Here is a 14346-nt window from a genome sequence, read left to right as displayed (position 1 = left end):
TGTTTAAAGCTTGACTCTTCTGTAGTTTCATCATGTACTAAGGCTGACGGAAAATGAAAAGTTGCGATTTTCTCGGCTGATATGGCTAGGAACTATACTCTCATTCCGGCGTAATAATCAAGGAAATTTGCTGCCGTGCCATGAGTGCAGCAGGCGCAATGATACGCAGCACCTGAAAATAGTTCAAATAGATGCAAATAGTTAATAATAAACTATGCCATGATTCTGAGTGCAGAAATCTTACCGGTTTCATTATGTGTGACTGCCAAATATGCACCACATTAAGTTTATTAGTTCATGTTTAAACTGTTTCATTCAAATTGATGGAAATTTGATATGCAAATACACAAATCATAAATTCAGGACTAAACTTTTTTTGACTGTGATAAGATATAGTTATATACATTGGACTTGTGTCTGGAATGAAACTGATTCCCCCCAAAAAATAACTGTGGTCACCTTTTACTGTTGCTCTGCAAATTTTTTTTTGGCTGCCAATCAGAATCCATCCTGCTTTATAAGAACCTGAGCATTTCATGACATAAATGCAGTGTGCAGTGTGCTTTTAGCGAGCAGCGACTGTTGCTAAAGCAAGAAGCTAAGCAAAAATTGATTGAAGATTTTGCAATGCAACTTAGAGTTATTTGGCTCCTAAAAATGTCATTGACTCTAATATATGTTTTCCATATTACGGAGACCTGCTTTGACATTTCAGTTTAATTTCTCAATGACAGAAAGGTCACAGATGTTATTTCTTCATGCATGATGCCCAGTGCACAGGCATCATGTACACTTCATCATGTGCACAGTACACTTTCCAGAGAAACCTTCTGTGGTGCTAAACACGCTGCAGATTGGAAACTGTAAAACTCCAGTAATATTCATTGTACTCTAACATCTTCCCCCCTTGGTAGTGTGCATTCGTCGTCCCACATTCCTGTCCAGCCCCCGTCTGTTCCTGCGCACCTAAAATCAAGTCACCCGTGGTGTGTGTGATTCACTCAGGTGTGGCGCTTTCTGATGAGGTCACTGACCTTGCTGATATAGAAGAACGGTCCTGATACGGGGAGGTGAGGAAGATGGTTACACAGACTGTGGGAACCAGAGTCTGGACTGTCTACTTTTGTAACTATCGCACTAAATAGGAAACCATTTTCATCATAACACAGAAAGAAATAATCAAAAAGAGCCAGGAACATGTTGTAAATCAGTAAGACAACTTTGCTTGTAAATTCCAGCATATTTCAATGACTTCCAGCAAACCACAGTTCAAACAATGTCACAAAGTTATAGTTTTTAACAGCTCTCCATTGGCATAGTTTTTTGTTAGTTTCTGATGTCCCCTACACTATTTATGTGCAGAACCATGTTAATATAAAATCTTTTTTTTTTAAGTAAATGAATAGAAATAGTCGTAAAAATACTAGTGTTTTTTATTGAAAATGTACATGTCACCAGGACATTTCATTATCAGGGTTGCTGCAGGTTTTATGGAGGTACACTTAAGTACTCTTTAAGGTGTTTTAAGGGTGTTTAGATATTTGTGTTGTGAAAACAACAATGCAGAGGAAGATATACATTTTTAGAAATGCATGTAATATTAAATGGCATGGTTATCAGTTTAATACTTGAATATTTCTGATTTAACAACTTTTAAAGCTTTCATTTATGGAAGGGTGAATTAAGACATTTTTGAGAACTTAAGAAACAGCATCACTGAACCTTATTAAAAATAATGGACTTAAAGTGTAAATAAGCTTCAGATCTGAATTCAAATGTTTAACCAACACCATTTCATAGCAACTACTTTACATTTTCATGAACTGGTGACTAATTTGTATAAATTCATACAATCTCATTCATATGATCTGCCAACATTAGGTTTAGGGGTCAAACTTTTCTGAAAATTGTATGTTTTTGTACAAATGCCTTGTCTTACATTATACAAAAAAAAAATCATACAAAAACAGCACTTCATAAAATAGTTGCATTTTCTCATGAAATCAGGTGGGTTCTTCCCACATGGACATATGCAGAAACAAATATTTAAGCCAGTCAGAAAATTTCAAGTATGTTTTTGTAAATACACTCTTAAAAATTTGAACAATCTCATTCGTACATTTTCGTACAAATTGCCTACAGCCCACTTACAGTTAGGAGTGGAGATTTATGCTTATATATTTCTAAAAAATGTAACATTTTTGTATGAATTACATTGTATGACATCATATGAAATCTTGTTAAATAGTGAGATGGGGTTGACTGATCTCGCATAGACAGACGCGAGCACAAACCTGCCATGTCATTTGACAACGGATGTCTATACATATTTCCAGACATCAGGACAAATAATACACTCTCAGAAGAAATGTGGTATCCTCAAAGGAATAACTCTGTACTTTCCTCACCCTGTTCATAATAGTACCATAAGAGTGCATGGTAGCACATTATTTTACAGTCCTGTTCCGCATGTACATACTAGATACTTATTACACTGTAGCAATTACAATGCTGGGTAATAACTTGGTACTAACCCTGAACCTATCCCTAAACCAAACCTTAACCCATGCATGTAGTTACCATATGCTTTCTTGGGTAAGTGCACTGTAAGTACACATACCGTATTACTCTAAGGTACTAATGTGCACCCTTTAGGTGTAAAGAAGGTACCCTTTGAGGGTACTGCCCCAGTGACAGCTGTTTATACCCCTAAAAGTTGAAGCTTTGCTATTTCCTTTCTAAAATCCAATTTAAAAAATCAATAAAATATTTTTTGTTGTTTTGGAAATGATTGTTCCATCAGTTTTGGCGTGTGACACACAACAGATGAACTAAGTGGCATTCAAATTGAAAGTGCAATAAAAGTGTTTAGTAGTTTTAAAACTACAGTGATCATTGGTCCATCACTGCTATTTCCTCTGTCTGTGAATGTTGTTCCCACATTCTCTCTAGAATTGCATGGAGGTCACACATGTAAGTGTGTCAGTATCTCAGACCGCTCCCTGTGACTCAATGCAAACAGCCAACCACACAGACCCAACATCATCAAATTGAAACTTTTTTCACGATTTCAGAAACATCAGTGAATAATTCTGAAAAGCCCCTAACACTGTTAAGGTACACGTGATTCAAACCCTTTGAGAATAGTGTGTCTTTCCAATTTGGATTTAAGGCAAAGGAAACCTTATTTCATGCATGATGTTAAATCAGTCAGATGCTTATATATTCATTCATTTAGACAGCTTTTATAAGATCTTCTCTATAGAAATACAGTAAGGAAAACCTACACAGCATGGAAGAAATATCCAAGAATTGGAGAATGGAATTGCCTTGACCTGAGGGACGCACATAAATCCTCGGATAGGAATACAAGGAACTGTCAAGGTGGTCCCACACTGGCGCTTGAAATGTAATATCATCTAACTTTCAAAAGACCATCACCCTTGTTGTTTTATGTGTCCAAGGTCAGCTTGGCTTTAATCTTCTAATTGCAAGATTGATAACTGGATGCTGGAAGAATTACTCAGACACTGAGGGCCAGATGACTGATGTGACTCATAAACTTTAAACCCAGAATGACCTGTTGAATGCAGAGTACTTAAGCTTTTACATACCTTTCACTTCAATTCAGTGCCAGTATTTCCCGTCTGTACTTAGGGATGTGCAAAAAATGCACGCATGATGTTCGCCTTAAGGTTAAAAATGTAAGTAATGCATTAAACACAGAAAATGAGACTTATTTACCATTTGCAGTATGCTATTTCCTAATTAAAAAGATTTTACACGAGATTAATAAGTGGAAAAAAGGAATAAGAAATAAAATACTTTTGATATGTTTAAATCTAAAATAGGTATATTTATTTAATTTAAAAAAAAATATTAATGAGATCTTTTTTTTACTCAGCCATGTAAAATTATGATAATGATGTATACACTTAAAATCATGTCCACTGACAAGAGATGAAAATGCAGTAATTTCTTATAAAAGCTCTTTAATTTTTTTTTGTGGCATATCAGGACAAGGTGTGCAACACCGTAAACATAAAATCTAAAACCCATACACAAATAAACATACAAGTAGTCCAGGCCTATTGTGTGCTGTATGTATTCCTCCTAGTCCTCTAATGTCATACTATAGCTGTATGTAAATATTAGTCATTATTATTAGTAGTAATTATTCACCATTACTCACTGCCAATCTGCCCCAGTGAGCAGCTAACTCAGCAACTGCTGCAAACAGATCATTGAATCAGTGAGTTGAACTCCGACCGGTGAATAAATATGATTTGTTAATAAATTGTCTCATTTGTCACCTAGATCAACCAGAAGAATATAGCACACAATGCTGACTATCTTTATGATGGTATACGTATATTATATAATATGACAGGAGTTTTCAAACAGGGAGCCGCAAATGACCCTGGAGCACAAAACCAGTCTTAAGTCGCTGGGGTATATTTGTAGCAAAAGCCAAAAATACATCGTATGGGTCAAGATTATTGATTTTTCTTTTATGCTAAAAATCAAGTAAAGATTATATTCCATGAAGATATTTTGTAAATTTCTTAGTGTAAATACAGTGCCTTCCAAAAGTATTGGAACAGTAAAGACAAAATTGCTCTGTTGGCTGTGGAGTCAAGACATTTGCAAATATGATTAAAAGATGAATATGAGTCAAAACTACAGAATGTCAGATTTTATTATTGGGTGATTCAACACGTAGATGTTTTACCAGCTAAGAAGTTCAGCACTTTTAGAGTTTCATCCCTCTATCTGATGTGAGCATAAGTATTGGAGCAGTTGCCTCACAGGTCTTTCTAAGTGATCAGCTGTGTCCTGTTGCATTAATTCTTCAGATATTAAAAGCAGGGAATGTGTCGTATCAGTTATATCCATTACTTCTGTATTCTGAATCTTGCAATCGATGATGACACACAAACCAGGATGAAGACGAGGGAGCTGACTTTGAGAGAAAAGCAAGCAATTTGGATGCTAAAAGAAAAGAGGAAGTCAGTAAGAGCTCTAGCAAAAACATAGGGTATGGAGAAATCAAGAGTTTGGAAACCACCAGCAACCAAAACAAACCCGATCGGCTGAGAAAACAACAGTAGTTCATGACAGACAAATCATAAAAGCTGTGAAAATGAACCCCAAAAGACATGTTTGTAAAATCACCAACAACTTCCAGAAAGCTGGGGTGATGCTCTGACAATCTACTGTCCTCAGGAGACTTTGACACAGAATTACAGATGCTACACAGCAAGATGCAAACCTCTGACCAGCACCAAAAATAGAAAGGCAAGATTAGAGTTTGCAAGAAAGCACAAAGGTGAGCCAGAAGAGTTTTGGAACTGTGTTTATGGACCGATGAGACAAAGATGAACCTTTATCTAAGTGATGGGAAAGCAAAAATGTGGGAAAAAAAGGGAACTGCAATGATCCCAAGCATACAGCCTCATCTGTAAAGCATGGTGGAGGTGGTGTCATGGCATGGGCATGCATGGCTGTCTCTGGAACAGGCCCTCTCAACTTTACTGATGACTTAATGTATGATGACAGTAGCAGAATGAATTTGGAAGGATACAAAACCATCTTTTCTTCCAATATTCAAGAAAATGCCACCAGATTCATTGGGAAGTGCTACATATTGCATCAGGACAATGACCCAAAACACCCTGCCAGTTCAGTCAAGGAGTTTATAAGAGCAAAGAAATGGAAAGTCTTATATTGCCCAAGTCAATCTCCAGATTTAAATCTGATTGAAGATGAATTTCAGCAGCTGAAGAGAGTAAAGTTAGAAACACCGCAAAACAAGCAACAATTGGGATTGACTGCATTAAAGGCTGGGAAAAGTATTTCAAAGGATGAGACCAAGAGTCTGGTGATGTCTATGGGTCACAGACTCACTGCTGTGATTGAGCTCAAGGGATCTGCAACTAAATAATAGCTTTTAATCTTTTATATCTGCCTTATGTTCAACTGTCCCAATACTTATGCTCACATCAATGAGTGGGATGAACTCATTATATATATATAAATACTGAGTCCTGATGGGTATGAAGTCAAGCGAATGAGTACATTTTTATTCTGAAGTAAATGAGGAAATTAAAAAAGTGTGTGTGTAACAGTAATGACAATTTGGGGTGGAAATGTATTTTGAAAAATACGTATAATAACTCTCTAAATTGTAAAAGGTTGAAAACCCCCTGTGCTATGCCATTTTGGAGCTGTGGTCACTACAAACTTACATTGTATGAAAATCCTTCAGTTCCACCGAAAACAACAACATGTTTTTTGAAAGTCATGGAGGTAAATACAGCTAACCGTCTGTTTGGGTGAACACTGAACAGATTCAGACCTGCATCTTGTACTGCAAGGGCAGTAGGTATGTTTCCTGAAGCAGAGCCAAATGCTTAATTATAGCAAATTCACGCGAGCCAATGAAAAGCAAAGTTTTGCGGGCCCTTGAAGTCTATGACCCGGAAGTACGTCAGCATCACCGGCTAGTTACAGATTCTCTTCCGGCCGGTGAACCTAGGCTGCGAGCGTGGATTCTTATCTGTGCTCTTAAAATAATTAGTAAAATGAGTGTCCCGGCGTTTATTGATGTAACGGAGGAGGATCAGGTATGTTTTAAGTAGTTCATAAGCATTTTTTGCGTTATTGCACGCGTATTTCAGCAAAGTAAAGGCATTTTTGCGTAGCATGCTTGTTGATGCTAACATCTGTTAGCCTTTAGCTAATCTCAATACAACATTACGGTACAGTTTGTATGTGTACATGTATTATTTCACTTGTTTATGAGATGGGCTCTGTGTTATATTGCGTTGCGGTAGAAACTCAGTTTCTTCAATGTCAGCAGGATATTGTGAACCAATAGTCACGTATCTGCTGCTGTTATTGACAACAGATATTACACAGATTGGAGCCTGTATGAACAGGTTGGGCGCTTTTTGGAAACACCATGATGGGATTATTGTAAGAGCCGGCTTCATTTTTTGTTGTCATTCATTTGTAGGCGTCAGAGCTCCGGGCCTATTTGAAGTCTAAAGGAGCTGAGATCTCTGAGGAGAATTCAGAAGGAGGTCTGCACGTGGATCTGGCGCAGATCATCGAAGCCTGTGATGTCTGCCTCAAAGACGATGATAAAGGTGTGACATAAATGAAGTTAGAGCTTCACAACATACATGTAGCATTCAAAGACGTTTTCAAGCGCTCCTGTGTTCCTCTGCAGATGTGGAGAGTGTGATGAACAGCATCGTCTCCCTGTTGCTGATTCTGGAGACGGAGAAACAGGAAGCTCTCATTGAGAGTTTATGTGAGAAGCTGGTGAAGTTTCGTGAGGGTGAGCGGCCCTCGCTCAGGATGCAGCTGTGAGTGCATTGGCTGTATTGTCGAATCGAATCCTTGTTCGTATGTATTAAATAAACTCTTTGTTTTCAGCTTGAGCAATCTGTTCCATGGTATGGATGAGAGCACGCCGGTCAGGCACACTGTGTACTGCAGCCTGATTAAAGTTGCGGCCACCTGCAATGCCATTGCATTCATACCTACAGACCTGGACCAGGTACAAACATCAGTCCGGTGTTAAAAATATAGTATTTCCTTTCCTGCTTTTAAAATGCATCACAAGATAGTCTTGAAATCTCCAGCTCATATTTCATCTCATCATTAACACAAAGTGAAAAATGAAGTCCCCTTTCTCCAGTTAGTAGTAATCTACTCTAATGTAAAAAAAATATGTATTTAAAATGCACATTTGTGCAGTATACTAAAAGCATTTGTAACCTGCATTTGATAGTGATTAAAAAAAATGTGTCGTGATGACTGTGGGTGTGACTGTATTACACTAAAGAGAATGAGTTCATTTTTATTCTTGAGTAAATGAGGAATGTCCAGTAAAAAGTGTATAATAATTGTATAAGTAAATCCATAAAACCTAGGTTTCATTTTCATAAATGGGCTTTTTCCTAAAAACTGTTTTCCAAATGCACGTTATAGATCATATTGTAAACGCTTTATCTGTGCATATGTTGCATTTTTTTTAAAATCAATCTTCTAATGTTTAATCCTGTGAAAATGCTAATGTTTATCTGCCTCTTTTGAGTGCCACGCCCATATCTGAACATCCAATCAGCAACAGATGCATAGAACCAAGTCCTTTTTCGATATGCTTATAATCTGAAAAGTTCTTTGTGAGATTAACCTGTATAGCCAACATTAGCTTCAGCCCTCAAACCGCTCGTTTCTCTTAGTAGTTCTGTAATTAGGAAACGATTCCCAGCATGATTGGTGTTTTGTGTTCTGTGCAGGTGCGCAAGTGGATCACAGACTGGAATCTGAATACAGAGAAGAAACATACTCTGCTCCGTCTGGTGCATGAAGCGCTGGTCGACTGCAAAAAGAGGTATTTGCTCGTTTGATTTCAGGTCAGCTGTGTCCAGGCAGCTTGTGGTTTTTTGCTTATTTGACCTTTACACTCTTGTGTCTTTCAGTGAAGCTGCAGCTAAAGTGATGGTGGAGTTACTAGGCAGTTACACAGAGGACAATGCTTCACAAGCCCGAGTGGATGCACACAGGTAATGATCTTCTCTTGTCAGTTCTCTCAATTTTGATCTGCTTTTGTCTTTTAGTGATTTACACATACGCTCTGCTCTCCAGATGCATCGTCCGTGCCCTGAAAGACCCAAACACCTATCTGTTTGACCATCTCCTAGCCTTGAAACCAGTGCGTTTCCTAGAGGGAGAACTCATCCACGATGTAAGAAAATGCTTATTTAAATGAACACAGACTTGAAATCATTTTCAGAAATTCTCTGAATAAAACACCTCTTTCTTCTTCCAGCTCCTGACTATCTTTGTCAGTGCAAAGCTTGCTGCATATGTGAAGTTTTACCAGAGCAACAAAGACTTCATCGAGTCTCTCGGTGAGTACAGTCCTGCTGAACGACTTTATAGGATTCAGTCATGACCATGACACTCTAGTAAACAAAAATGCAAAGTACACATATGATGTGTAAATTAGTCCGTTTTTAATTAGATCGTAATTGGTCCATAATGAAAAAAAAAAATCAACTCCATTATCTGCTATCTCAGTTTTGATACCTTAAAATACTGTATGAATTAAGAATATGTGTGTGTATGTGTATAGAGTTTCTGTCTCAAACTGTAAAAACCTTATAGGTTTTATGAATTGCTCTTTTATACTATTTCAAATATCCAAGGATGCTGGCATGGTGTTAAAACACCAAACAACCATACACATTATTTATTAATATTTGTGACCCTAGCACAAAACCAGTTTCAAGTAGCACGGGTATATTTGTAGCAATAGTCAACAATACATTGTATGGTTCAAAATGATACATTTTTCTTTTATGCCAAAAATCATTAGGATATTAAAGGATCATGTTCCATGAACATTTTAAATTTCCTACCATAAATATATCAAAGATTAAATTTTGATTAGTAATATACATTGCTAAGAACTTCATTTGGACAACTTTAAAGGTGATTTTCTCAAGATTTTGATTTTTTTTGCACCTTCATATTCCAGATTTTCAAATAGTTGTTAGATTTTCAATAGTTATTTATACAGCTTCCAGGTGATATATAAATCTCAACTTTTGACAAAAATTGACCCTTATGACTGGTTTTGTGGTCCAGGGTCACATTTTATATTTTGTTACATTATTACTTGTATCATTTTATTTTGTCTATTTTAATTTGTATAAAAGAAATAGGCATTTATTTTGTACTAACTTTTAAAGCTACTGTTAATTAGCATTGATAAGTGATGCTTCATATTGAAAATAACATTTAATAAAATGTGGTTTTTGCATTGCTGCTCATCTTTTATTTGTTTTTGAATGCACTGGAGTGTTGAGCACAGGCTCACACGAGTGTCTGTTATCTGTGGTGTCACTGGGCCGCTGGAATTTGAGTCTCAGCAGTTTTGCTTCTTTTAAAAGGCAGATGCTAATTAGAGCAGGATCCTCCCTGCCGTAGACCAGCGACAGCCAGTTCAGACCAGTCCTGATGAAGTGTTGATCTAACAGTGAGCACCTCCCTCTGAACCCTAAAGGAAACAGCTCACTGATCTTCTTCTCATTTGATGATTTTATAATTAACGTAAACAGATGTTCTGTTGAGAGGGTGAAACGGTGAATATTTATAGTCTGTCAGCGTCTTCTTCACCTATATCCAATAACATCTTAATTGAGCGGAACAGAAGCTTCCCATCAGAAGCTTTTTGAATGATCTAATTGAATTAGCAACAATAAAATATTGATAATTACTATGACTATTAATATGCATATTTTTATTAATATTTAAATGTATAGTCCAATTTACACTATTCATTATGGCACAGAATGTAATTATTTGCAATAAAAAAAAGTGCTACTGTAAAATATATATTTGCTTTTTTTTGGTGTAGTGTCATTGGGACTTACTTTAAGCACAGTCCAGTGGCCTGATGTTGCTTTGAGGATCAAATTAAATACAGAATGCTTCATGTTGTGTTTTCAGGTTTGTCTCATGAGCAGAACATGGCAAAAATGAGGCTGTTGACATTAATGGGCATGGCGGTAGATATGAAGGAGATCTCGTTTGACACCATGCAGCAGGAGCTGCAGATCGGTGCTGAAGAGGTGGAGGGCTTCGTCATTGACGGTACAGCGCTGCACTCCTTTTGCAGACTATTTAAACGCTGTATATTTTAAAAATAACTTTTTTCACTACATGTTATGTCTGTATGTGGTCATTTATGTATTCGGCTGCTGTGTTCTGAGTCAAATAACAGTGCATGAACACAGCAGTATGTCCAAAAGTAGACAAAGTACCTGGATGACTTATTACCGATTCTGAAGTGCATACCCGATGGATGCCTTGCTATGCCATGAAGCCACAGGATTTGATTCTATTAAATGTTTTCTGACTGGGACAATACAGTGTAACCTAAGCTCAACTGTATATGTAAATTGAATGTTAAAGATTTGCGTCCATGTTTTTGTACAACCACTCATACTTACTGTGTTTTCATGTGAATTTCTAGCTGTTCGGACCAAAATGGTCTATTGCAAGATCGACCAGACACAGCGGAAGGTTGTGGTGAGGTAAGTCAGTAGTAAGTAGCAGTAGCAGTAGTAGTAAGTGCTGTCTGAAAATCTGCCCATACTGATGCGATTGGCTTCTGTCTCACTTCCTGTAGCCACAGCACACACCGCACCTTTGGCAAACAGCAGTGGCAGCAGCTGCATGACACACTGAGCTCCTGGAAACAGAATCTGGCTACCGTGAAGACCAGCCTTCAGACGCTCTCTCCCTCTGCCTGACACAGCTGCTTCTGTTTTTATACACATCCAATAAAACACCCGTGAAGACCATCATGTTTCTGCTTCACTGTCAGTGGCTATATAAAGGATAATGGACAGTCAGATGGTCATTATTGTAAAACGAACCCCCTTCGGGGTCCACTGGTGTTTTATCTCACTGAAAGGGGTTATTTATTATAGTGACTGGCTGAATGAACATTATCCCGCTTATTAGGAGTAACTCGTCGTATAAATGTACATGAAATGCTGATTTGATAAAAGCCTTTTAAGTCCAGTCACGTGAAGTAATAGCACATCTCCAACAAGCCTCATGATTTGACATTTGTTTTATATTCATAACCTTAAGTATGAGTAATGTAAATGAAATATGACCACATTAGTATTCTCAGTAACTTATTAACTTAAACATCAGGAAGACACCTTGGCAGCATCCAAAATTACATGCTTCCCAAATATAATTTGTCCAAAAGTAGACAGAAAGTACCTGGGTGATTTACTACCTATTCTGAAGTGCATATCCGATGGATACCTTGCTATACCATGAAGCCACAGGATTTGATTCTTTTAAATGTTTTTTTTTTTTTTTTCCTATAAGCAAAAATGATACAATAAGAAATGTGCAATTGAAAATAAAAAGGAAAACATATATAATAAACCCGTGTCGGAGTACAACACAATAAGAATATATATGAAATTATATAAGAGGAATAGGTGCCATGCAATTTATGTAGCAATATCATACTTGCTTATAATGTTCTAAGCTCAAAGTGTCAAAGCCTGAAGAGATGTGAATGATGAAGGAAATGGGAAAAAGTTCATAAGAGAGACAGAATTCCCTGCTTACTAGATTCAACTATGTTTTTATTTAGCAGGACAAATATGAACTCCGGAAATTAGAGGATATCATAAATTAAGAAATGATTTTTTTTATTCCTTTACACATGTTAATAGTTGCAAGTCAAATTCAACACATTTTCAGCACAGTTGAGAAATTGTGGGAGAAATGTTTCAGTGAAATGCAAAACTTTCCCTCTTCCTTCCCCTCTCCATTTGCACTCACTATCCCAGGTTAACAGTTCATACCCAAACAATGTGTTGTGTGAGATTTACCAGTTACGTCTCCTTTTCTCTATCCACCGTGTCTGATTTCATGACCCCGCTTTATCATGATCTGATACAGGGTGAATCATATTTCTGCTCTGAGAGAAGTCGTAGCTAATGTTTCTTATCTCTCTGGTTATACGGTGGCCCCACAAAGCATTTAAGACACACTTCAAAATGAATTTCATTGCATTTGTGGATGTATGAAGTATGATGTCAGTTCTGTTCTCCTTAAGCTCACACAGGTGTTGTCATCACATATATAGGCCTATATGTCATTACAAAAAAAGTTATATTCAAAATTATTAATAATTCTATATTTTTTTAAATACCATCCTATATCAGCTATTTTAATTTAAAGTCGTTTTTTTTTAGCAATTTGGTTAAATTATTGAAAAAGCGAAGATGGACAAATCAGAATACCACTAAAAAAGATTCACCTGAAAGCTAAATTTATTCCATATACAGGTATATGAACATATACATATTTAGTTGCCCATATTTTACCTGAAGATATGTCATAATAGTAACACTCAGTTAGTTAGTCCACACGTTTAAATTAATATTGAAGACTATGCAGTGAAACATCTAACTCACTTAAATTTTGAATAACACTATTAATTACAATGAAAATATTAAAATAATAAAACATTTAATAATTACATTCAGGGGGTGGGTTTGGGGGCATCTTATGCCATGGTCAAATTTTATATTTACACTTCAAAATGTACCCTTTTTTTCTCCACAAATATAAAAACATTAATGTGTCAACAAATTCAATGTCTTAATTAATTTTTTGAATTATCTACATCCATAATTGATCAAAAATTCCTGTAACAAACTTCCTTTTACTTTGCTTGTGCTATATTTCGTTAAAATAAATTCCATGATATTTTGATATATATTTCAATGACTTTCAGACTTTTTCATGTTCTAAATTTTCCAGTTCCCTTTTTGGGGGGGCTCTCTGTACATATTTCATAACTTTGTATGTGATAACCTGTTTGTTTTTAATAAAGATGTGTACTATTACTCATGCATGCAGTTGAGTAATAGTTGGGTGATTTTCTGCTGAGCTTAAAATGATCTGCCAAAGCTGATGAAAGTGGATATCTTAATTTCAGTGCAAAATAAACAGAATAAATCTTTTCCTCAGTGCGCGTTTATAAACTTGGCATACTTCCTACGCTGTAAAACATGCATCCAGTAACATAGCAGGAGGTATTTCCCATTGTAGAGAAATGATTGCGTTTCCAGGAGCAGACCCCAGTTATCCATCATTATGCATCCAGAGCAGAACACATGCTTAAAATCCTCCGGAGTTCTGATGAGTTCAACGTTGTCTGGTTTTACACAGCAGATAAAGACAGGAATGTTGCTCTTATATCAGCTCACTGCCAGGCTCGGTGCGGTCAGACCCTGCTTAACTGCCTCAGTGCAGTGCAGTGGGCCGCGTATGGCAAGCCGCTTTAACATTAAATTAGGATGACCATATTTTAGTTTTACAAAAAGAGGACAGTGGGGGGAAGGATGCAGACGAGAAGGGGAGGGGAGGGGGATTTGAGGAGAGTTAAAGTAGTAATTTTCATACCTAAAATCAGGGGTGGACTTAGTGATTTCGGGGCCCTAAGCAAATTTCAGGTACGGGGCCCCAACACAATAACTATATGCTCTTTTACACCTAACCCTTATTTTGCTCGCTATAGCTCTCTCTCATTATAGCTGTAACTATTATTTATTATAACTATTACCCCATCGCAACTTAAGTAGCCTAAATAATTAGTCAACCTGATGCTGTTCTAAAGCCATATTAAGCTACCTTATTTTTTTTCGGCTCACAAAAGAAGACATTATATAAAAAAATGCTTGCACTTGTCCATTTAATGAATTGTAAACGTCTTCAATCTTG

At 36.8% G+C, this 14346-nt stretch overlaps 1 protein-coding gene across 1 annotated transcript; it reads left to right on the top strand.

Annotated features, from left to right (window-relative positions):
• The first annotated feature begins 6344 nt into the window (after window positions 1-6344).
• On the top strand, window positions 6345-13475 carry LOC306842922 (eukaryotic translation initiation factor 3 subunit M-like). Its single transcript, XM_079374122.1, has 11 exons — window positions 6345-6626; window positions 7019-7151; window positions 7235-7373; window positions 7444-7567; window positions 8313-8407; window positions 8496-8579; window positions 8662-8761; window positions 8846-8927; window positions 10531-10674; window positions 11057-11117; window positions 11213-13475. Exons 1-11 carry the CDS (start codon window positions 6441-6443, stop codon window positions 11334-11336), a joined length of 1272 nt encoding a protein of 423 aa, XP_079230248.1. The 5' UTR covers window positions 6345-6440; the 3' UTR covers window positions 11337-13475.
• The last annotated feature ends 871 nt before the right edge of the window (window positions 13476-14346 follow it).

The sequence above is a fragment of the Barbus barbus genome (genome assembly GCF_936440315.1).
Source record: "Barbus barbus genome assembly, chromosome: 23".
Taxonomy (NCBI): domain Eukaryota; kingdom Metazoa; phylum Chordata; class Actinopteri; order Cypriniformes; family Cyprinidae; genus Barbus; species Barbus barbus.
Note: the sequence above shows the minus strand (reverse complement) of the source record. Positions and strands in the feature narration are given on the sequence as shown.